Below are 24,401 nucleotides of genomic sequence, written 5' to 3'. Positions count from 1 at the left end.
GACAACAGGAAAATCTTTAAACAATTGGCAATTTAAGTATGTTTCTAATTAATCCATAGGTTAAGGACAGAATCTCAAAGGAAAACTTTTAAGAAAGACATTGAACTGAATGACAATGAAAAGACATATTGAAATATATGGAATGCAACTTAAGTGGCACTGAGAAATCTATCACATTAAATGCTTACATTAGAAAAAAGGAAAGGCCTTGAATCAGAGACCTAAATTCTTACCTAAAGAATATAGGAGAAAAGAGAAAAAACCCAAAGCAAGTGGAAGGAAATTAATAAAGAGCAGAAATCAATGAAATTGAAAGGAAGAATTTTTTTTCTTATTGACTTTCTCTATTTCTTCCCCCAAAATCAATAAAATTGATAAACCTTTGGCAAGACTGAAAAGAGAAAATGAGAGGTGACAATGACAGATATCAGGGATAAAACAGGGAATGTCACCACATATCCTGCAGTCATTAAATAGATAATAGGTAGATGCTTTTATTAACTAGTAAACTTGAAAAATTAGAAGAAATGAATCAATCCTTTGAAATAATCCCAAATGACCGCAACCCCCACCCCAACCAGGTTATATAGGCAATATAATTAGTCCTATAACCAATAAAGAGGTTGAATTTGTAGTTTATGTCCTGAAATATACCCATGCCCACATGATTTCACTGGAAAACTCTACCAAACACTTAAAGAAGAGTAAATGTCAATTTACAATTTCTATCACAGAATTAAAGAGGATGAGAACATTTCTCATTTCATTTTATGAAGCCAATATTACTCTGATAATAAAATTACAAAGAATATAAGAATAAAGTGGAAGGAGTCTCTATACCTAGTTTTATGGTTTACTATATAGTCACAATACTGAAGATAGCATGGTGTTTGCTGAGGGATGGACACATATATTAATGGAACAGAATAAAGAACCCAGAAATAGACTCAAAACAATATTCTCAACTATTTTCAATAAAAAGGAAAATGGAGGAAGAGTAGCCTTTTTAAACAGATTTTCCTGAAGCAATTGGACATAGTTAATATAGTTAATTATATAATAATTAATATAGCTAATTTTTTAAAGAACCTTGGCCCAAAGCTTATACCTTATACAAAAACAGAGGACAAATCATGGATTAAATGTAAACCTATAATTTTAGAGATGTTCAGTACCAAAGACCAAGTGAAAGTCCTTAGACACCAAAAGCATGATCCATAAAAGGAAAATATTCATAAACACAATTATAACTTTTACTCTGTGAAGCATGCTGTAACGATGATGAAACATAAGCTACAGACTGGGAAAAATATAAACAACATTATCTGACAAAGGACTTGTATCTAAAATGTATAAAATGTTAGTTGTTCAGGCATGTCCAACTCTGCAACCCCATAGATGGTGACCCTCCAGGTTCCTCTGTCCATGGAATTCTCCAGGCAAGAATACTAGAGTGGATTGCCAATCCCTTCTCCAGGGGATCTTCCTGACCCTGGGATTGAACCCAGGTCTCCCACACTGCAGGCAGATTCTTTACTGTCTGAGTCACCAGGGAAGCCAAAAATGTATAATGAACTCTTGACATTCAATAGTGATAAAATTTAAAATTCCAACTAGAAAATGGACTACATCTGTGACCCACGATAAGTACATGTGGTGAACCTGTATGATTCCTTTATTCCTGCGGTTATCATGTTATTGCTAAAAATGTCATAGACAGAAATTAGAGAAACTCTTAAATGTATAAAAACTGGAGAAGAAGGCATAATGGCTTAAGAAGGAACAGGCCAACAACAACAAGGACTTGCACACTAGAGAACATCTTTTGAGAACTGGAAATCCTAAGTGTGCTACTTTGTTTGGTGGTTGTTTTTTTGTTTGTTTGCTTTTTGTTTGTTTTTTAATTTTCAGTGCTCATTACCAAAGACATGTAGTCCTAAGGATAGTCTATCTGGTTTGAACTAAGGATACTGAAGCTTTACCAGTCAGGAGAACACAAAACCACTGAAGAGAAACAGAGGCCCTAAACATGACTGGACTAGGAGAAAATAGGCTGACTTCCAACTCTCATTGATAAGGGTGAAGAAAGAAATATATTAAGTGACTTTAAAAGGTGATTTCTCTTGGCCTTTGTTTTTACTTTGCAAGGAGCTGGATTCAGAGGATGTTGATTTGAACAGGGTCAGCCATGCTGCTAAAGAGGCTCTTATCCCCACATTTGCAATCAGGTGCTCCCTCCAGACCTCCATATACTGGCCTGGGCCCCTGTAGAACTCAGCTTCAGTGCGAGGTTCAGCTATCATGAGTGGACCTACTGCCATTTCCCCCTTGTGGTGACTTAGATATTATAAACATCAAAAGTATGATGACACATAAGACTTCAGGAACTTGTATAAATAGATGTAGCCAACAGAGTGATTAATTTTCAGTGGACTCTTCTCTCTGCCCAGGTATAGCTAGTAGTCCAGCGCCTGAGTGAAGGGAGAGGGCAAGAACTTTTCTAGTATGTCAACTTGAAATTATAGGCCAGGTGTTCCTTTATCATCATGTCTGTTGTATGATGGTTCTCCTTTTGCTAATTGGTCAAGAAATGGAGAAGACAGACTATTGATGAGCTGCTAAGCATAGAGAAATATCCCTTGAAACCTCAATATGGTACAGCTGTAGAATTTTCTCTTGTCTATGAGACTTTAAGTTTCAAGATAGCCACTGGATTTTATGACTGGGAGTTTCAGGCATTCAGTGTTACCCACCACCAAATACTGAGGTTAAATACACTCTTAGAACTTAATGCTGTAGAGTGTGCTAGAAGGACTGGACTCGGTTGCAGTTTCCCCATGGGAAAGGACCAAAGATGGAGGGAGTGATAGAATAAAGAAAAGTTAATAACTCTGTCATAATGCAGAGCATTGCATTTGTAGTAGAAGGAAATGCACACTATAAGCCTCTAATAGATGATCCTACATGTCAAGGATAGGACTCCCAATCCAGCATCTTGTAAGCAGGGGATGTACATGAGCATCTACATGTATTTCATGAAGAGGAAACAAAAAGCCTAAAGGGACTATATAATGCCAGACTAGAAGAAGAAAATATTACTTATGGAGGCCAACAAAGAGGCTCTGTGTTGATACAGAAATTAAGACAGCATTTAACCATGGAAAAACTCACCAGAATCCAGGAGGCAACAACCACCTAGATGGTAGGTGGGTGTAGAAGGCAAAATGTATATATGGTTACAAGAAGTTCTAGAAATTCAGATGATAAGCTCTTTAAAAAGCCCATAAGATTACAGTAAGAAAGATCTTGTTGCTTAAATAAGAAACAGTTTATTCTTTTATCCCTGTCCAAAAAGATTGAGATTTTTAAAAAAGTAATTGTAAAATGGAGATGTATTTCTGTATACCTGGAAACCTGTGCTTTGTGTTCAAATTCATGAAAGTCTGATTCTACCAGTGTTTAAAAAATAGGCTGTAGACATGAATAGAAATCTCAATGAAGGATACACAGATGGCAAATGAGTACAGAAAAAGATGTTCAACACTTAACCATCAGGGAAATGCAAATAAAAACTTCAGTGAGAGATCACTACACGTGAACCAGAATGACATATATATATATGTGTGTATATATATATATATATATATTTAATTATAACACCAAATACTGGTGAGAATCCAGAGGAACTGCTGGTGAAAGGTTGTTTCTGACCCACTAAAAGACGTCAGGATTCTTGGCCTCCGGAAGAGAAGAATTCAATTCGGGGCCAGAGACGAGGCTTGATTGCTCAGAGCTTTTGTTTAACAGAATTTTATTAAAGTATAAAGGGATAGAGAAAGCTTCCGACATAGACATCAGAAGGGGGCAGAAAGAGTACTCTCTTGCTAGTGTTAGCAATGGAGTTATATACCTTTTAATTAGTTATTACAATAAACCAAAAGAATGCCTCAGGTTTGTGAAAATTTTACCAGACATACTCCAGCAATTTACATTTTAGGATAACAAGATTAGAATTTAACAATAGAAAGATCCTCCAGACCCACTCCCATAATATACATTCTAAAATATCAGGATTAGTCAGAAGGTTTTCGGGAAGGAGAAACTGTCCTCCAGCCAGATACATTGTTGTTGTATAATCCCTAGTACAGAGTTTAAACTGAGTAGTGTAATTTACTGAGCCTAAGGAATGCAGAGGAAAAAAAGTTTGTCCTTTTGTCCCCCTTGAGAATTCCAGACCCCCAATCTCCATTTCAACAGCCCCAGACCCCTTTCTCCTCCTTGGGGACCCTGAACTTCTTATCAATCTGCCTAGGAATTGACTCTCTCACTGGCAGCATTGTAAACTGGTATAGCCACTCTAGAAAGAAGTACGGACATTTCTTACAAAACTGAGTACTCCATGACCATATGACCCAGTAATTACTCTTATGGACATTTATCTCAGAGAAATAAAATTAATTTCACACAAAAACCTAGACAGGAACAATCATATCAGTTTTATTTCTAATAGTCAAAAAAGCAAAAGCAAAACAACCAAAATGTTCTTCAATGAGTATTTTTTTTTTAAACTGTGGTACATTCATACCATAGAATATTACTCACCAATAAAGCAAAAAAAAAAAAAAAAAAAAAACTGATAACATACAACTACTTGAATGGATCTCAAGGCATTTATACCAAATGTAAAAAGCCAATCACAAAAGGTTATGTGTTAAATGATTTCATTTATTTAACATGATTTCATGTATGTAGCATTCTTATAATGGCAAAATTAGATAAAGAACAAATTACTAGATTCTAGGGATCATGAGGGAGGGAGGTAGTTGTGGATATGGATGAATAGCATGACAGATTCTTAGGATGGAAACTTTATCTTGACTGTGGTGGTGATAACCACAGGAATCTACACAGGTGATAAAATTGCATAGAACTATACACACACACATTACACTCCAGTATTCTTGCCTGGAAAATCCCATGGACGGAGGAGCCATGGGGTCACAAACAGTCGGGCACGACTGAGCAACTTCACTTCAGTTTATACACACACATGTACACAAGCTCGTACACATAAAACTGGTGAAGCTGAATAAGGTAAATGGATCATAACACTTTCAATTTCCTGATTGTGATATTGTACTACAGATATGCAAGATATTACCATTGGGAGAAACTAGGGTAAAGGGGATAAGGTACCTCTCTCTTTCTTAGGACTGCACACGGCTTTACAATGACCAATTTTTTAATACAATTAAAGAAAGTTTGTGGCATCATTTAAATGCTACTTAACTCTCAAGCAAACAACAATCATAATATTAAAAAGAAATGTACTATTGATGTACCCAAGAACATTGACTCTAATATGCTGAGTGAGAGAAGCTGGTTAAAAATGAGTACATATTGATTCCATTTGTATAAAATGCTAGAAAATGTAATCTACGGAGACAGCAAGCAAGTCAGTGATTATATGAGTATGGGTATGCAGAAAGGGGCAAGAGGGAACAATTATCCAAGGGGAAGGGGAGATGTCTGAGAGTGATGAGTATTTTCACACTTAAAATTGTGGTGATGGTTTAACTAGTGTACACATATGACCAAATTAATCAAACTGTTACTTTAACAAACTGTTACTTTATAATATGTGCAACATATTATATGTCAATTATACTTCAGGAAAACCCCTCTAAAAGGATCCTCTTTTCAGAGAAAAAAGCAACTTTGGAAGGAATAAAGACAAAAGATTTTTGAGGGAGAGATAATGCTGTTCTAGTGTTCTCTATAGACCATCGCCTGCCCTGAAAAGAGACAGCTCCCACTGACCTGCTCTTGGAAAGCCACTGCTCCACGCTTGTTTCCTTAGAAAGTGGGCTAATCAGTGTTGCATTTGTGGCTTCCTATCACCATTACTTTAGTCCTTAGGGACCTAGCAATAATTTTTAGTAGCGTGAGATCTTTTGGCCCTTCATAGGACCTGTAGTTGCTGACGTCATAAAGTGAAACGTCATGCATACTTCTAGGAAATGGCAACCCACTCCGGTATTCCTGCCTGGGAAATCTCATGGACAGAGGAGCCTGGTGGGCTATAGTCCAAGGGGTCACAAAGAGTTGGATACGACTGAGTGACTGTGCATGCAATACACACCTCAAACCGCATACATTCTGGTTATCTACACTCTGTCATGCCCCTCCTCCAGCCACCTAATAGATAAAAAACGCCGAGTCCTTCTGGGTCTTGCTTGTGGGTTGAAGTGTTGAAGAAATTTGTCTTCAGCACTCAGTCCTGAGGCATTTCTTTCCCCCACTGGCTGGTTAACTGTGATTCTGTCAGTCTGGCCCCCAACCCTGCAGGACCCTTGTCCCTCCCTCCTCACACATTCGTCTCTTCCCTTCCTTCCCTGCTCCTCCCCACCCCACCCCACCACGACGAGAGAACTTGGAGAAACACACAGAACTTTTCACAAGTTGATTTTTATTGAATTACCATCAGTGTACCCTGTTGCTGTAAAATTCAATGTCTACACACTTGGCAACTTCTCAGACCTCAGACTGCATGGATATTTCTTGAGGTCCCCGGTCTCACTCTGAAGTAACCTGGCTGCCCAGGTCTTTACTTCCACTGATGGGCTTCTGCACTTACTATTGGTTCTGTTCTGGATCATTCTGACGCAGTGTCTCATTCAACCGGTGATAATGGCCGAATCGTGTTGATTGTCTAGTTTTCTTCAGCTTTCTTATAGAGTTGGTAGTTTTTTCAGAGACATTTTTACTCAAAGTACTTTGAAGGGTTTTTTTAACCTTTGTGGTTGTCTTCAGCACCTGGAAGGACAACAGGACAACAGAGTGAGGTCAAAAAGACAGTGGTTTAGGGGGGTAGAAAATGTGATATTGACAGAAAGGGGGAGTTCATGAGAAGGAGTCAGGGCTGAGGTGCGGTGGGGGGTGAGGGGTGAGCCAGGCAGGGCAAAGGTAAGATTCTTGGGAGAGAGGGAATCAGTGAAAAGAGAATAGCTTGAGTCAGGTCATCTTACTTTGCCACCACTTTCGGATTTGGGTTGACCAGGAACCTTCTTCATCTTCCCCTGTTTGGAACTTGAGGTTGGTTGGTCTGTCTCTGAATTAGGCTCTGCTGGTTTTCTGGACACCTTGGCCATATTGAAGCCTCCTAGTGGTCTACCCCAGGCCTACTGGCCACGCTATATATGTGGCTCCCCAGGACAATGAAGGGGCCACACCCTTCAGTTTTGATTGGTCAGCACGGCACTCCCCTAGCCAATGGTGGCTATGGAGGGGCTTGGACATCATAAAGCACAAATTATGACACCTCTGTGTGTAGGACAGGTTTCAGGGAAGACTAAGATGTAGCTTAGACATTTCAGCAAATCATTCCTGAAACCTCAGAGGGTGGGAATGGGGGGATGATAATGAAGCAAAGATGGCTCAGTTAACAGAGAAGGGGCTTTCTTTAACACCCCAACAGAGTCTCCCTAAGCAGAACTGCCATCCCACCTCATTCCCCATGTTCAAGTGTGGTTGTACATATGCTAGAGAAAGAATCTTTTCCTCCAAGCTAGTCTCCAAGGCTCTGTCCTACTCAGTGGTTTGTTCTGATATCTCCCACCCTTAATTATTAGTGAATATTTTGGGTATTTTACCCAAAATCCCTCCAAAAGCTATATAGCTGAACTTAAATGTTGTTGGAGCTATGAGTCTTACAAACTAACAAAAAGACATTTCTCATTAATAAACATCTCCCTACCTAGAGCAACTGGCATTAAAGCCTGCTGATTTTGATTAAATTATTTTCTGCCAGCCCTGCAACTTAAAGACAGGGATTAGAATTAACTGCCCAGTCATGAAGGTTGCTTTTATTTTTACTTTTATTCTATTTTTGGACTCTAGCCATATTATCATCATTGATTTTTACAAGGTTCTTTTTCTTATATTTTTCTGTTTTTCTTTCATCCTGGAGTACGCCACTCATTTCCTTCCCACTATTAGGCATCTGCTCTGTTGTGTCTGAATTACACCCTCGTGTATGTTTGTACTCCTGTGAAATATATGGCCCTGTTAAATATGTGAGTGTTTGAATGTGGTGCATTGTGCCATAGATCTTGTTCTGTTTCTTACCTTATACTTTGAAGTTTAACTTATGCAGTTCTCTGTTTTCCTAGTTCATTGTTTCTAATACTGCATCATGTTACATTAGGATGAATATCCCATGTATCACTTGTCCATTCTTTCCTCTCTTGAGGGACTCTTATGTTTACTTTCCACTCCTCTGCCGCAAGCAACATTATGAGAAACATTCTCATTGATGTCCCTTTGTGGATTTCTGCATATATTTTCTGGAATATACACTCAGGAGTAGAATTTCTATGTCATAGATAGCCTTAGTCTGTTCAAGCTGCTAAAAAAGAACACCATAGACTGGTGTCTTAAACAAAAAACATTTACTTCTCACAGTTCTGGAGGCTGGAAGGCCAAGATTAGGATGGCAGCATAGTTGGGTTTTTGATGAGGACCTTCTTCCTGCTGATGTCTTCACATGGCCTTGCTCAGTGGGTACACGCACAGAGAGAGGACTATCCTGTGTCTCTTCCTCTTTTTCTAAGGGCATTAGCCCCATCATAAGACCCCCATCCTCATGACAAAATCAAACTCTAATTACCTCCCTAGAGCCCTACCTCCAAATACCATCACAGGTAGAGGGTTAGAGTGTCAAGTTATGAATTTTGGAGGGATACAAACATTCAGTCTATAAGCAATATTTTTTTTCCTAAATATTGCCAGGTTGCTTTCCAAAATGATGGTACCAAATCTATCTTCCCAATAGAATGCTGTATTACTTATTTCCCTACATACTTCTTAATACTCAGTGTGGAAGCAACTTCTTATATGACTCATAATAATCCCAGTCTCCTGATGTTAACATCTTGGGTAATCCACTCGCCTTGTGTTTGGGCTGTACCTACTGACTTCTACTGAGTTGAATCACTGGAATCCAGCAAAAATCATAGGATGTTATTAACATGGTTAAGTTTCCTCTTGCTAGAACTTTGCTGGTGTTAGTGTCTCTTGCCTTTTTGTCTTCTCGTTCTATTAAAATCATGTTGTGAGATGCTCATCCCAGAGGTTTACACATCAAGGAACAGATCCTGAGGACCTGAACTTCCAGTGTGAGAAACCACAAGGAACTGCATGCTATCAGGAACCAACTAGGGATGAAGATCCTTCCCAACTGAGACTTGAGATGAGGTAGCCATATAAGACACCCAGAACCAGAGGACTAGCTAAAGTGAACCTAGATTCTTGACCCATAGAAACACTGAGATAATAGATTCTGTTGCTGCAAGCCAAGAAGTTTTAGGGTAATTTTTTACACAGCAAGTGATAACTAACACACTTAGTATTGTGTGTATGCTCAGTCATGTCTGATTCTTTGTGACCCCATGGGCTGTAGCCTGCCAGGCTCCCCTGTCCATGGGATTTCCCAGGCAAGAATACTGGAGTGGGTTGCCATTCCCTTCTCCAAGGGATCTTCTTGACCCAGGGATTAAACCTGGATCTCCTGCATTGCAGGTGGATTCTTTACCACTGAGCCACCATAGAAGCCCACACTTAGTATTACAGGATTTTTAATTAAAAAAAAATAAACTCAGTGCACTGGTTTTGAGTGCCCTATTTCATGCAATGAACTTGGACTGGTCATCTATTTCACATATGCTAATATACATGTTTCAGTGTAACCCAGAGGGATGGGATAGGGAGGGAGGTGTGAGGGGGGGGGGTTTGGCACAAGAGGACACATGTACACATGTGGCTGATTCATGTCAATGTGTGACAAAACCCACAAATTGTTAAGTAATTAGCCTCTAATTAAATAAATATTTTTTTAAAAGGACATTTGTTTCACTTGAAAAAAATAAACTGGTAACTAGTGTAATCTCCTTTCACTTCTATGATTACAAATGTTTCAGATATTTAAAGTTTCAATTCTTTAGGTTTTTTGGGGGGGGATTAATAATATTTCTTATTCTACTGGATTTCTTGTCTTTTTCATGTTGATATTACCATTCCTCTGTATTTTATGGGTAATAATTATTTGTTAGTGAACTTTATCTTTTATATGCTTTGGATAAATACTAAAGATTTATGTTCAATACTTCTGTTATCCTCCACATAGTTTTCCTGCACCATGTGATACCTTTTTCATACACCTCCTACTTTTAGGGATATTATTTCACTGATTGTTCAAAATAGATAGGGAAATGATGGAAATAGTGCGAGACTTTATTTGGGGGGGCTCCAAAATCACTGTAGATGGTGGCTGCAGCCAGGAAATTAAAAGATGCTTGCTCCTTGGAATAAAATCTATGCCCAAACTGCACAGCATATTAAAAAGCAGAGACATTACTTGGCCAACAAGGGTCTGTCTGGTCAAAGCTGTGGTTTGTCCAGTAGTCATGTATGGATGTGAGAGTTGGACTATAAAGAAAGCTGAGCGCCAAAGAATGGATGCTTTTGAATTGTGATGTTGGAGAAGACTCTTGAGAGTCCCTTGGATTGCAGAGAGATCCAACCAGTCCATTCTAAAGAAAATCATTCCTGAATATTCATTGGAAGGACTGATGCTGAAGCTGAAACTCCAATACTTTGGCCACCTGATGTGAAGAACTGACTCTTTTGAAAAGACCCTGATGCTGGGAAAGATTGATGGTGGGAGGAAAAGGGGATGACAGAGGATGAGATGGTCAGATGGCATCATCAACTCAATGGACATGAATTTGAGCAAGCTCTGGGAGTTGGTGATGGACAGGGAAGCCTGGCGTGCTGCAGTCCGTGGAGTCACAAAGAGTCAGGCACAACTGAGCAACTGAACTGAACTGAAGTGATTTCATTGATGGTGGCCTCTAGGCCTCTAGTACTAGGTTGACATGGAGGCAATCTCATACATGGGTATCCTGAAATTTATGTGGCTAGTAATGTGTTATGGGGCTTCCTGGTAGCTCAGATTGTGAATAATCTGCCTGCAATGCAGAAGTCTCCAGGTTTGATCCCTGGGTCAGGAAGGTCCCCTAGAGAAGGGAATGGCTACCCACTCCAGTATTCTTGCCTGGAGAATTCCATGAACAGAGGAGCCTGGTGGGATACAACCCATGGGGTTGCAAAGAGTAAGACACAACTGAGCAACTATCGTTACATTATTAATATGTTGTAGTAACTATTAGGAGGAGCTTTTCTAGGTTTTGTCTTATTTTATTTGTTACAGACTTTTAACATGTTAAAGACATTTCCTGCTTTTCTTAGGTTGGAAAGTACTTTTTAAAAAATGTTGTCTTTATCAAATGCTTTTGCTCTCGCCATTGAGATTGTTTAAATTAAATGTTTTCTGTATCTCATTAACGTGGGGAATCACAGAGGCATATTTTCCTTTCTAAATCAGTCTTGTACTCCTAAGATAAGTGTTATGTGATTATGATGCATTATCCTACTATCATAAAGTATTTTACAAGTTTTGTCTATGTTCATAAGGGAGCTAGCCTTTATGTTTCACTGTATGATCTGTTCTATCTCCGTTTTGAAATCAAGGTTATACTAGCCTTATAAGACAGGTTGGTAAGCTTTCTCTCATTTTTAATTTTCTGACATAGCTTACATGTGAGAGAAAATTATCTGTTCCTTGAACATTTTGTGCAGCTTATCTCATAAGCAGTCTAGATCTAAGGCTTTTCTGTATGTGGCACAGTGGACAAGGGTGAGTCTGATGGCTGTTTTTATTTCTGTAATAGTTACAGGCCTTTGGGGTTGTGAGATGGGGTAATTAATAACTCATTTCTTCCTTTCCAAGTTTGGAACCTCATGCTTGTGTTTAGTGTGGTAGATATGTAGGCATCAGAGAGATCTAGATAGAGCTGACTGCACCTTGTGACTTTAGGTCTGTAGCCAAGTGGACTTGCTAATAGTTCACCCTGAATTTGCTCAACTCCTTACCATGTGGCAGGTCAGAATTCATCTTTCAGCTAGTATGCTGATCCCTTGAAAATTGAGTGGATCAGAAAGGGCTGGGTGAAGGATGCCCTATTGCTTCTTACAATTTTACCAAAGAAACCCATGTCTTTTCATGGGGAGAGGTGAATGAGGTGGTGGAGAGAGGTTAAATGTTTTTAAAAATTAGACTACAGTCAATTCCCTGGCAGTCCAGTGGTTAGGACTCTGTGCTTCCACTGCAGGGGCCACAGGCTTGATGCCTGGTCAGAGAACTAAGATTCCATATGCCATGAAAGTGCAGTCAAAAAGTAGACTAGAAGAAGTGAGAGTCTCCAAAATAATTGACCTTTTCAGATTTTTTTTCTGCAAAATTTAGCCATTTATACTATTTCCTCCAGTAATATGCTCATTTCTTCTTGGACTTTAAACTTATTGGCATATACTAATTCATAATATTTCATTACTTTTTAAATGGCTATTTCTGCTTTTCTCATTCATATTTTACTTGAGTCTTTGCTCTTTTTTTCTTGATGTTTCCCCGTAGTTCATTTTGTAAATATTCTAAAGTAATCATTTCTTGATTTATAATTCTTTATCTTTGGTAGTTATTTCCTCATTTCTGTATTTATGTCTGTTTCCTCCTTATGGTTTCTTTCATATTTATTTTGTTTCCCTTCATTCTAGCTTATTAAATTGAACATATAGTTATTTGTCTTCAATATTTTCCTTTAATTCTGATAAACATATTTAGAGCAGTAAGTTTCTCACTAAGATCTTTTAGTTATATGTCACAGAAGCACTGCTAATTTGTGTTAGGAATATATATGTTTTATTTCTTCTTTAATCCAAGGATTATTAAGTAGTATAATTTTAGTTTTGAAGCGTGTTGAGTGTTTAAGCTGTCCTTTAAAAAATAAACTAATTTTATTGTAGTCAGTCAACATGACTTACATGCATGTATCTTTTATGGCATTTTCACAAGTTTTAATATTTTAGTGTTAATGAGAATGGCAACCTACTCCAGTACTCTTGCTTGGAGAGTTTCATGGACAGAGGAGCCAGGCAAGCTACAGTCCATGGGGTCACAAAGAGTCAGACATGACTGAGTGACTAACACTTCCATGCTAAAATAGGTAAGGAAATGACATTTCTACAACCACGTCAATGCATATATGAAAGCATAGCTAATTGATGGTGCCATAATTTTCTGCTGCAGCCTCAGAATCTAGTTAAACAAAACATTCTAGGGAGGGAACTAAGATGGCAGAGGAATAGGATGGGGAGACCAATTTCTCCCCTACAAATTCATTGAAAGAACATCTGAACGCTGAGCAAACTCCACAAAACAACTTCTGATCTCTAACAGAGGACATCAGACACCCAGAAAAGCAGCCCATTGTCTAGGACAAAATATAAAAGATAAAAAGAGAGACAATAGATTTAGGGACGGAGATCCGTCCTGGGAAGGGAGTCTTAATAGAGGAAGTTTCCAAACACCAGGAAACCCTCACACTGGCGGGTCTGGGTGAAGTTTTTGAATCTCGGAGGGCAACATAACTGGGAGGAAAAATAAATAAAACCCACAGATTACATGCCTAAAAGCAACTCCCAGCAGAAAAGTACCCCAGACTCTCGCATCCACCACCAGCAAGTGGGGGCAGAATGGAGAGGAGCAGGCGGCATTGCTTAGGGTAAGGACTGGGCCTGAATGCCCTGAGGGCAATTGGAGGGAGCTAATGTGAAATAGCAACTTAAACTGTGGGATCGCAAGAGAGAAATAATTAAGTTGGGAAAAGCCCTAAACTTAGGCACTACCCACCGGTTCCCAGAATGAAGGACTGAGCAAATACCAGAGAAGAGCTAGCCGGCGGCAGACCGGCCCATCCCCCACTGGAGGCAGGAGGCAGGGGGGAGGGGAAAGGGGCAAACTCGGTCCCAGAGACGGCACCCCCTACCAAACTGCAAACAAGCTTCCAGCTTTTCACCGAAGACTTCCTTGAGATTCTGGATGGTCAACATCTGCCGGGAGGGTCGCAGCTAGAGTCCAGCTCCCCAGAACTGACACAAGGCACACCCAACCGGCGGGCAGGGAAACTGAGGCTGGGGCCAAGGAGGGGATAAGGCGCCCTGCACCCAGGGAGAGTGTGCTCGTCAAGCTCCTGGCTGCCTGAGCTGCTCCGACCGGGGAAGGCACAAAACACAGGCCCAACCAAGTCTGGGCCTTTGTGGAATACCTGAAAACCTGAATCAGAGCGGCTTAGGCCTGGGAAGTCCACGCAATGCAGGGCCCGCTCCCTGGAGAGCAGCCTGGAGCCTGAGCAGTGTAGACAGGGAAAGCACACACACCCGCCCCGAGTGGGGGCAAACCCAGTGTGGCTGGAAAACCGTGAGTGCTCCCCACACAGGCCAGTGACATTTGTCTGCAGTGCCCCCCACTCCCCACAGCAGGACTGAACAAGTGAACCTAAACAAGAGACCACCTCCGCAAGTGTGTGCCAGGGTGGAAATTAGACACTGAAGAGACCAGCAAACAGAAGCCAAAGAAACAAAGGGAACCGCTTCAGAAGTGACAGGCGCAACAGATTAAAATCCCTGTAGTTAACACTGACTACACTGGAAGGGGCCTATAGATAGCGAGAAGTGTAAGCTCGACAAGGAGCTATCTGAAACTGAACCAAACCCACACTGCCTGCAACAGCTCCAGAGAAATTCCTAGATATATTTTTACTACTATTTTTTTTTTAATTTTTAATTAAAAAAATTTTTTCTCTTTCTTTTTTTACTTTTTCTTTTTTTTTAAGTCCTCTATTACTCCTTAATTTTCATTTTTATAACCCACTATAATCTGGCAAAAAAAAGGACCCTATTTTTAAAATGAACTCCATATATATTTCTTAAATTTTTTTGTGTTTTTGTGGTTTTTTACTATTGTATTTTGAAGAATCTAACCTCTACTCTTTGTTTTAATCTTTTAATTATTTTTATTTTTATTTTATTTTATTTTTTTTGTGTGTGTGTTCTTATTTATTTATTTTTTCAGTGGGTTTTGTCATACATTGACATGAATCAGCAATAGATTTACACGTATTCCCCATCCCGATTCCCCCTCCCACCTCCCTCTCCACCCGATTCCTCTGGGTCTTCCCAGTGCACCAGGCCGGAGCACTTGTCTCATGCATCCCACCTGGGCTGGTGATCTGTTTCACCATGTGTGTTAATTCTATATCCTGCAACTTTACTATATTCATTGATTAGCTCTAGTAATTTTCTGGTAGAGTCTTTAGGGTTTTCTATGTAGAGGATCATGTCATCTGCAAACAGCAAGAGTTTCACTTCTTCTTTTCCTATCTGGATTCCTTTTACTTCTTTTCTGCTCTGATTGCTGTGGCCAAAACTTCCAACACTATGTTGAATAGTAGTGGTGAGAGTGGGCACCCTTGTCTTGTTCCTGATTTCAGGGGAAATGATTTCAATTTTTCACCATTGAGGGTGATACTTGCTGTGGGTTTGTCATATATAGCTTTTATTATGTTGAGGTATGTTCCTTCTATTCCTGCTTTCTGGAGAGTTTTAATCATGAATGGGTGTTGAATTTTGTCAAAGGCTTTCTCTGCATCTATTGAGATAATCATATGGTTTTTATCTTTCAATTTGTTAATGTGGTGTATTACATTGATTGATTTGCGGATATTAAAGAATCCTTGCATTCCTGGGATAAAGCCCACTTGGTCGTGGTGTATGATTTTTTTAATATGTTGTTGGATTCTGTTTGCTAGAATTTTGTTAAGGATTTTTGCATCTATGTTCATCAGTGATATTGGCCTGTAGTTTTCTTTTTTTGTGTCATCTTTGTCAGGTTTTGGAATTAGGGTGATGGTGGCCTCATAGAATGCATTTGGAAGTTTACCTTCCTCTGCAGTTTTCTGGAAGAGTTTGAGTAAGTTAGGTGTAAGCTTTTCTCTAAATTTTTGGTAGAATTCAGCTGTGAAGCCATCTGGTCCTGGGCTTTTGTTTGCTGGAAGATTTTTGATTACAGTTTCGATTTCCTTGCTTGTGATGGGTCTGTTAAGATCTTCTATTTCTTCCTGGTTCAGTTTTTGGAAGGTTAATACTTTCTAAGAATTTTCCATTCATCCAAGTTGTCAATTTATTGGCATAGAGCTGCTGGTAAGTAAGTCCTCTTAATGATCCTTTTATTCAGTGGTTGTCTGTTGTGATAATTCATTTTCATTTCTAATTTTGTTAATTTGGTCTTTCTCTTTTGCTTCTTAATGAGTCTTGGCTAATGGTTTGTCATGTTTGTTTATTTTTTCAAAAAACCAGCTTTAGCTTTGTTGATTTTTGCTATGGTCTCTTTAGTTTCTTTTGCATTTATTTCTGCCCTAATTTTTAAGATTTCTTTCCTTCTACTAACCCTGGGGTTCTTCATTTCTTCCTTCTCTAGTTGCTTTAGGTGTAGAGTTAGATTATTTATTTGACTTTTTTCTTGTTTCTTGAGGTAAGCCTGTAATGCTATGAACCTTCCCCTTAGCACTGCTTTTACAGTATCCCATAGGTTTTGGGTTGTTGTGTTTTCATTTTCATTCATTTCTATGCATATTTTGATTTCTTTTTTGATTTCTTCTATGATTTGTTGGTTATTCAGAAGCGTGTTATTTAGCCTCTATATGTTTGAATTTTTAACAATTTTTTTCCTGTAATTGAGATCTAATCTTACTGCGCTGTGGTCAGAAAAGATGACTGGAATGATTTCAATTTTTTTGAATTTTCTAAGACCAGATTTATGGCCCAGGATGTGATCTATTCTGGAGAAGGTTCCGTGTGCACTTGAGAAAAAGGTGAAGTTGATTGTTTTGGGGTGAAATGTCCTATAGATATCAATTAGGTCTAGCTGGTCCATTGTGTCATTTAAGGTTTGTGTTTCCTTGTTAATTTTCTGTTTAGTTGATCTATCCATAGTGTGAGTGGGGTATTAAAGTCTCCCACTATTATTGTGTTACTATTAATTTCCTCTTTCATACTCGTTAGCGTTTGCCGTACATATTGTGGTGCTCCTATGTTGGGTGCATATATATTTATAATTGTTATATCTTCTTCTTGCATTAATCCTTTGATCATTATGTAGTGTCCTTCTTTGTCTCTTTTCACATCCTTTATTTGAAAGTCTATTTTATCTGATATGAGTATTGCAACTCCTGCTTTCTTTTGGTCTCCGTTTGCATGAAATATTTTTTTCCAGCCTTTCACTTTTAGTCTGTATGTGTCTCTTGCTTTGAGGTGGGTCTCTTGTAGACAGCATATATAGGGGTCTTGCTTTTGTATCCATTCGGCCAATCTTTGTCTTTTGGTTGGGGCATTCAACCCATTTACATTTAAGGTAATTATTGATAGGTATGGTCCCATTGCCATTTACTTTGTTGTTTTGGGTTCACGTTTATACAACCTTTCTGTGTTTCCTATCTAGAGAAGATCCTTTAGCATTTGTTGAAGAGCTGGTTTGGTGGTGCTGAATTCTCTCAGCTTTTGCTTGTCTGTAAAGCTTTTGAATTCTCCTTCATATCTGAATGAGATCCTTGCTGGGTACAGTAATCTAGGTTGTAGGTTATTCTCTTTCATTACTTTAAGTATGTCTTGCCATTCCCTTCTGGCCTGGAGGGTTTCTGTTGATAGATCAGCTGTTATCCTTATGGGAATCCCTTTGTGTGTTATTTGTTGTTTCTCCCTTGCTGCTTTTAATATTTGTTCTTTGTGTTTGACCTTTGTTAATTTGATTAATATGTGTCTTGGGGTGTTTTGCCTTGGGTTTATCCTGTTTGGGACTCTCTGGGTTTCTTGGACTTGGGTGGCTATTTCCTTCCCCATTTTAGGGAAGTTTTCAGCTATTATCTCCTCGAGTATTTTCTCATGACCTTTCTTTTTGTCTTCTTCTTCTGAGATTCCTATGATTCGAATGTTGGGGCGTTTCACATTGTCCCAGAGGTCCCTGAGGTTGTCCTCATTTCTTTTGATCCTTTTTTCTTTTTTCCTCTCTGCTTCATTTATTTCCACTATTTTATCTTTTACCTCACTTATCCTATCTTCTGTCTCCGTTATTCTACTCTTGGTTCCCTCCAGAGTGTTTTTGATCTCATTTATTGCATTATTCATTTTTAATTGACTCTTTTTTATTTCTTCTAGGTCTTTATTAAACATTTCTTGCATCTTTTCAATCTTTGTCTCCAGGCTATTTATCTGTAACTCCATTTTGTTTTCAATATTTTGGATCATTTTTATTATCATTATTCTAAATTCTTTTTCAGGTAGATTCCCTATCTCCTCCTCTTTTGCCTGACTTGGTTGGCCTTTTTCATGTTCCTTTACCTGTTGGGTATTTCTCTGCCTTTTCATCTTGTTTAGATTGCTGTGTCTGGACTGAGCTTTTTGTATTTCTGGAGGTCTGTGGTTCCTTTTTATTGTGGAGGTTTTTCCCAGTGGGTGGGGTTAGACGATTGGCTTGTCAATGTTTCCTGGTTAGGAAAGTTTGCGTCAGTGTTCTGGTGCGTGGAACTTGATTTCTTCTCTCTGGGGAGCAATGGAGTGCTCAGTAATGAGTTTTGAGATGGGTCTATGTGTTAGGTGTCACCTTGGGCAGCCTGTATGTTGACGTTTAGGGCTATGTTCCTGTGTTGCTGGAGAATTTGCTTGGTATGTCTTGCTCTAAAACTTATTGGCTCTTGGGTGGTGGTTGGTTTCAGCGTAGGTATGGAGGCTTTTGGACGGTCACTTATTACTTAAAGTTCCTTGTAGTCAGGAGTTTTCTGATGTTCTCAGGTTTTGGGCTTAAGTCTCCTGCCTCTGGATTTCAGTTTTATTCTTCCTGTAGTCTCAGGACTTCTCCAACTACACAGCACTGATAATAAAACTTCTAGGTTAATGGCGAAAAGATTCTCCCCCGTTAGGGACACCCAGAGAGGTTCACAGAGTTACATGAAGAAGAGGAGAGGGAGGAGGGAGATAGTGTTGAGCAGGAGGAGAAAAAAGGGGACTCAAGAGGAGAGAGAGACAGATCTACGCAGTTGTCTATTCCCAGAATGTTCTCTGTAGCCCAGACACCCACCAAGATTCACAGAATTGGATTGGGAAGAAAAGGGGAAAGGAGGAAATAGAGGTGTTCTGAGGTAGAAAACAGAGAGTCAAGATTGGGAGAGAATAATCAACACACTCCTGAATAAAAATGGGAACTGAATATTGGATTCTTAAATGTTCACAATTTATATCATATATTGAAAAACAAAAATTAAAAATCTAGAGTAGAGATTAGACTCTTAAAAATACTATATTAAAAACAAAAACCAAAACACACACAAAAATTTTTTTTTAAATATATATGAAGTTCAGTTTAAAAAATAGGGCTTCTCTCTTTTTTTTTTGTAAGGTTATAGTGTATTGAAAATGAAAATTAAGGAGTAGTAGAGGAGTACTAGAGGACTATAAAAGAAATAAGAGAAAAAGAAAAATAGAAAATAGAAGAGAAAAAGGAGAAAAAAAGAAAAAAAAAAGATTTTTCCCTAATTAAAAAAAATCGTAAAAATCTATGAAAATGAAAGTTAAGGAGTGATGGGGGAGTAATAGGGAATTTTGAAGGAAAATAAAAGAGAAAAAATAAAAAAGAAAAAATAATTTTTTTTTTCTTATTAAAAAAAAAAAAGTAAAAATATATCTAGGAATTTCTCTGGAGCTGTTGAGGTCAGTGTCAGTTCGGCTCAGTTTCAGATATCTCCTCGTTCCAGCTTACACTTGGGGATTTTAATCTGTTGCACCGGTCCCTTCTGAAGTGGTTCCCTTTGTTTATTTGGCTTCTGTTTGCCGGTTTCTTCAGAGCCTCATTTCCGCCCTGACACAGGCGGGCGGAGGTGGACTCTTATTCAGGTAGCTAGTTCTGTCGCGCTGCTGGGATGGGCTGACGCTGCGGGGATGGGCTGGCGCTGCCGGGAGAGGAGCTGCTTTCTCGGTCTGCGCTGCTCAGGATCCCGGCTGCTCTATATGGAGCGCGCCGCGCGCAGCTCCCCTCGGGTGCTCCACAAAAGCGTGGAACAAAAGGCTGCGTCCGCTCTTGTGCCTTCCCCGTCAGAGCGGTCCAGGCAGCCAGGAGCTTGACAGGCGCACTTTCCCCGGGTGCGGCGCACCCACTACCTTCCGCGGTCCCAATCTTGGTTTCCGCGGGCGCCAGTCGGGTGCATGCGCCTTCTGCCCTCCGCGTCCCCAGCCCCAGTCCCCGCCCGCGTCGGTCGGGTGCCTGCGCCCTGTGTCTCGCTGCGACCTGCTCCCGCCTCCGGCGGGTCTGGGCAGGTCCGCAGTCTGCGAGCTCTTCTCTGGACTCTCTCGGTCCCTTTGTTCTGCGAACGGCCGGCAGCGTGTTCGGGCCAGTTAATTTTCTCTCTCTTCCCTGCTCTCCCACAGTTCAAGTTGGCAACTCACAAAAGCTCCCTCCAATTGTCCTCAGGGCACTCAGGCCCGGACCCTGCCCCAAACAATGCCGCCCGCTCCTCTCCGTGCCGCCCCCACTTGCTGGCGGCGGATGCGGGTGTCTGGGGCACTTTTCTGTTGAGAGTTGCTTTTAGGCACGTAATCTGTGGGTTTTATTTATTGTTTCCCTCCCAGTCAGGTTGCCCTCCTAGATTCAAACACTTCCCCCAGGCCCGACAGTGCGAGGGTTTCCTGTTGTCTGGAAACGTCCTCTAAAGACCCGCTTCCCGGGACGGATCTCCGTCCTTAGCTCTTTTGTCTCACTTTTTATCTTTTATATTTTGTCCTACCTCCTTTTGAAGACAATGGGCTGCTTTTCTGGGCACCTGATGACCTCAGCTAGCGATCAGAAGTTGTTTTGTGAAGTTTGCTCTGCGTTCAGATATTCTTTTGATAAATTTGTAGGAGAGAAAGTGGTCTCCCCGTCCTACTCCTCCGCCATCTTGGCTCCTCCCCCTGTTTTAATCTTTTAATCTACTCTTTTAATCTTTGTTTTTCAGTATTTGATATCAATTTTGGACATTTACCTGTCTGTCGGCATAATCGTTACATCCTTTCTCTGGTGGCGGGGACTCGGCTCAAAATCTGTGTAGGAAAAACGCCTGGATCCCAGTCTCTCAATGGTTTCAAGACAACCAGAAGTGCCTGCTCTTGAGCCTAGTGGGCCTCTAGGCAAGATGTCCCTGCCCATCGGGATGTACCGCCGGGCATTCAGCTATGATGATGCCCTCGAGGACCCTAAGCCCATGACTCCTCCAACATCGGACATGGGCAGCATCCCCTGGAAGCCAGTGATTCCAGAGCGCAAGTATCAGCACCTCACCAAGGTGGAGGAGGGAGAGCCCGGTGTCTCCCCATGTGCCCCGGCCCTGCCGTCGGCCAGCAACAGTGAGAAGGCCCCTGTGGTGAAGGCCAAAGCTACCCACGTCATCATGAGCTCTTTGATCACAAAACAGACCCAGGAGAGCATTCAGCATTTTGAGCAACAGGCAGGGCTGCGAGATGCTGGCTACACCCCTCACAAGGGCCTCACCACTGAGGAGACCAAGTACCTTCGAGTGGCAGAAACACTCCACAAACTAAAGCTCCAGAGTGGAGAGACAGCAAGAGAGGAGAGGCAGCCAGCCTCCACGCAGTCCACCCCGAGCAGCAGTCCCCAGGCCTCTCCTAAGCAGAAGACCAGAGGCTGGTTCACTTCTGGTTCTTCCACAGCCTTACCTGGCCCCAGTCTTAGCACCATGGATTCTGGAAGCGGGGATAAAGACAGAAGCTCGACTGATAAATGGAGCCTCTTTGGATCAAGATCACTCCAGAAGTCTGAGTCAGGAGGCTTTGCCATCCAAGCCTACCGAGGAGCTCAGAAGCCTTCTCCAATGGAAGTGATGCACGCACAAGCCGCCCGAAGGGCGGAGGAGCCAGCAGCGTCCAAGCCGCCCAAGATGGACATCCCAGCGACGGAAGGGACGAGACAGCTGCCGCGGGCCCACAGCCTCAAGCCCCGCGACCTGAATGTTCTCACACCCACTGGCTTTTAGAGCTTTCTGTCCCGGGGATGCTGCATCGAGGGTGTCGAGCCCAGCTCCCTTTACCGTGGCTCTGACGTAGGAAAAGTTTTGTCTTTGTGAAAATCAAACTGAGGCTAGGTGGAGACATAATTGTTTTTTGCGAAACATTAGTGCAAAGCTTGTCCTTGTGTGGAAAAGCCATTTTTGTATTGCTCTAGCTTTAGACTAAACTTGAGCAGTGATGTATGGGGACCTCTCTAGAACTTGGGCCACTGCTTACTAGGTGACTGTCTGCAATGTTCCAAAACCAAGGCTTCAGGATTCCTTCAGCACTGTCCAGGTATGCATGGACAGACCATGGCATAGGGATGTCCAGCGGACTAGTGCAGGCAGCTTCGGCCCTTGCGGCTGTGCTGGTGCTGGGTGCTCCGGTCTGCTGTTAGGGAACCCTAGGCCCGCTGGAGATGTGGGTGCAGCTAGGAGCCAGCCCGGCAGGGACCCCCCGTTTGTGCTGGCAGCAGCCTCCTCAAGTTCTGGGGGACCTCACGGGCCCCTGAGTCCCGCAGCCAGCCTTTCCTCTGGGACCTCTGGGGCCCGTGCTGCAGGAGGGGTGCTTCTCTTCTGCATGTCACAGAACAAACACTAGTCTTAACATATCCTTTGTTGCACTTTAAAGTGAGATTAATTTAACTTCCATTTGGTTGAAAACTTCCTAAGGAGAAAATTCAGTCTACTTGCTTGCTATAGATAAATGGATGTTAAACTTTTTTAAAAAAGAGGTGGCAACTGCGGTTTGGATATAGTCTTGAGGTTCATATGAAACTAGTGTCACTCTATTTTGATTTTCTTGTTCAGGCTAGGGCTTGAAAATTTTTTTCCTGGGAGGTGGAAGAATTAAAAAATTTCTGTATGCAATCATTTTCCCCTCAAATGAGCCTCATACCTTTGTAAACATGTACCTCACTGAGGAAAGGAACTGGGGAAGCCACTTTTTCATTTCTCTTCACTGTGTACATGTACAAACACTGTCTTGAGCGCTGTCTCCCATCCTGCTGTCTTTTGCTTTGGACGTTATTGTGTCTACTCAAGGAGCCGAGCTGACCTTCCCCCAGAGGCACCCTGGAGTCTCAAATGATCAGAATTAATTTATTTGTGTCTTCTGTTATGCTTGTATCTCTTACTTGTTTTGACAATAAAAATCCTTACTACTTTCAAAAAAAAAAAAAAATAATCCAACCTTCAGTACCCATTTTTACTCAGGAGTGTGATTACTGGTTTGATCACTCTCTCCCCCTTTTGATTCTCCTTTTTATCCCCCAGATCACCTCTATTTCCTCCCTCCCCCTTCTCTTCTCAATCCAATTCTGTGAATCTCTCTTGGTATTCTGGGCTGCGGAGAACACTTAGGGAACAGAGTACAACCTAGATCTGTCTCTCCTCCTTGAATCCCCCTTTTTCTCCTCCTGCTCACCTCTATCTCCTTCCTCTCTCTCCTCTTCTTCATGTAACTCTGAACTGCTCTGGGTTTCCCTCACTGTGGAGAATCTTTTCACCATTAACCTAGAGGTTTTATTATCAGTGCTGTATGGAGGGAGAAGTCTTGAGGCGACTAAAAGAATAACACTGAAACCCAGAAGCAAGAGGCTTAAGCCCAAAACCTGAGAACACCAGAGAGCTCCTGACTACAGGGAACATTAACTAATAAGAGAACATCCAAAAGCCTCCATACCTACACTGAAACCAACCACCACCCAAGAGCCAATAAGTTCCAGAGCAAGACATACCACACAAATTCTCCAGCAACGCAGGAACATAGCCCTGAGCTTCAATATACAGGTTGCCCAAAGGCACACCAAACCCATAGACCCATCTCAAAACACACTACTGGACACTCCATTGCACTCCAGAGAGAAGAAATCCAGCTCCACCCACCAGAACACAAGCTTCTCTAACCAGCAAACCTTGACAAGCCAAACACCCAGCCCCACCCACTGGGAGAAACCTCTACAATAAAAAGGAACCACAGACTACCAGAAAACAAAAAGTTCACCCCAAACCCAGCAATCTAAATAAGATGAAAAGACAGAGAAATACCCAGTAGGTAAAGAAACATGAAAAATGCCCACCAAGCCAAACAAAAGAGGAGGAGACAGGGAATCTACCTGAAAAAGAATTTAAAATAATGATAATAAAAATGATCCAAAATCTTGAAAACAAAATGGAGTTACAGATAAATAACCTAGAGACAAGGATTGAGAAGATGCAATAAATTTTTAACAAGGACCTAGAAGAAATAAAGAGTCAATTAAAAATGAATAATGCAATAAATGAGATCAAAAACACTCTGGAGGGAACCAAGAGTAGAATAATGGAGAGAGAAGATAGCATAAGTGAGGTAGAAGA

The 24,401-nt window shown here is 41.0% G+C and overlaps 2 protein-coding genes across 2 annotated transcripts; one reads left to right on the top strand and one right to left on the bottom strand.

Moving 5' to 3' along the window:
- Nucleotides 1-6,636: 6,636 nt before the first annotated feature.
- LOC122435132 (spermatid nuclear transition protein 4-like) lies at nucleotides 6,637-7,151 on the bottom strand. Its single transcript, XM_043459050.1, has 2 exons — nucleotides 7,029-7,151; nucleotides 6,637-6,816 (listed from the first exon to the last, which is right to left on the bottom strand). Exons 1-2 carry the CDS (start codon nucleotides 7,149-7,151, stop codon nucleotides 6,637-6,639), a joined length of 303 nt encoding a protein of 100 aa, XP_043314985.1.
- A 13,920-nt stretch (nucleotides 7,152-21,071) lies between these two features.
- On the top strand, nucleotides 21,072-22,028 carry LOC122435131 (putative monooxygenase p33MONOX). Its single transcript, XM_043459049.1, has one exon. It carries the CDS (start codon nucleotides 21,114-21,116, stop codon nucleotides 22,026-22,028), a length of 915 nt encoding a protein of 304 aa, XP_043314984.1. The 5' UTR covers nucleotides 21,072-21,113.
- The last annotated feature ends 2,373 nt before the right edge of the window (nucleotides 22,029-24,401 follow it).

The sequence above is a fragment of the Cervus canadensis genome, chromosome X, assembly GCF_019320065.1.
Source record: "Cervus canadensis isolate Bull #8, Minnesota chromosome X, ASM1932006v1, whole genome shotgun sequence".
Classification (NCBI taxonomy): Eukaryota; Metazoa; Chordata; class Mammalia; order Artiodactyla; family Cervidae; genus Cervus; species Cervus canadensis.
The sequence above is the reverse complement of the archived record's forward strand: the minus strand, read 5'-3'. Positions and strand labels throughout refer to the sequence as shown.

Bases quoted from the DNA above. Each gene is read 5' to 3' on its own strand.
- LOC122435132 (XM_043459050.1), bottom strand. From the start codon at position 7,151: ATGGCCAAGGTGTCCAGAAAACCAGCAGAGCCTAATTCAGAGACAGAC. The intron at 6,817-7,028 runs GTAAGATGACCT...TTGTCCTTCCAG, and splicing joins AATCCGAAAGTGGTGGCAAA to GTGCTGAAGACAACCACAAA.
- LOC122435131 (XM_043459049.1), top strand. From the start codon at position 21,114: ATGGTTTCAAGACAACCAGAAGTGCCTGCTCTTGAGCCTAGTGGGCCT.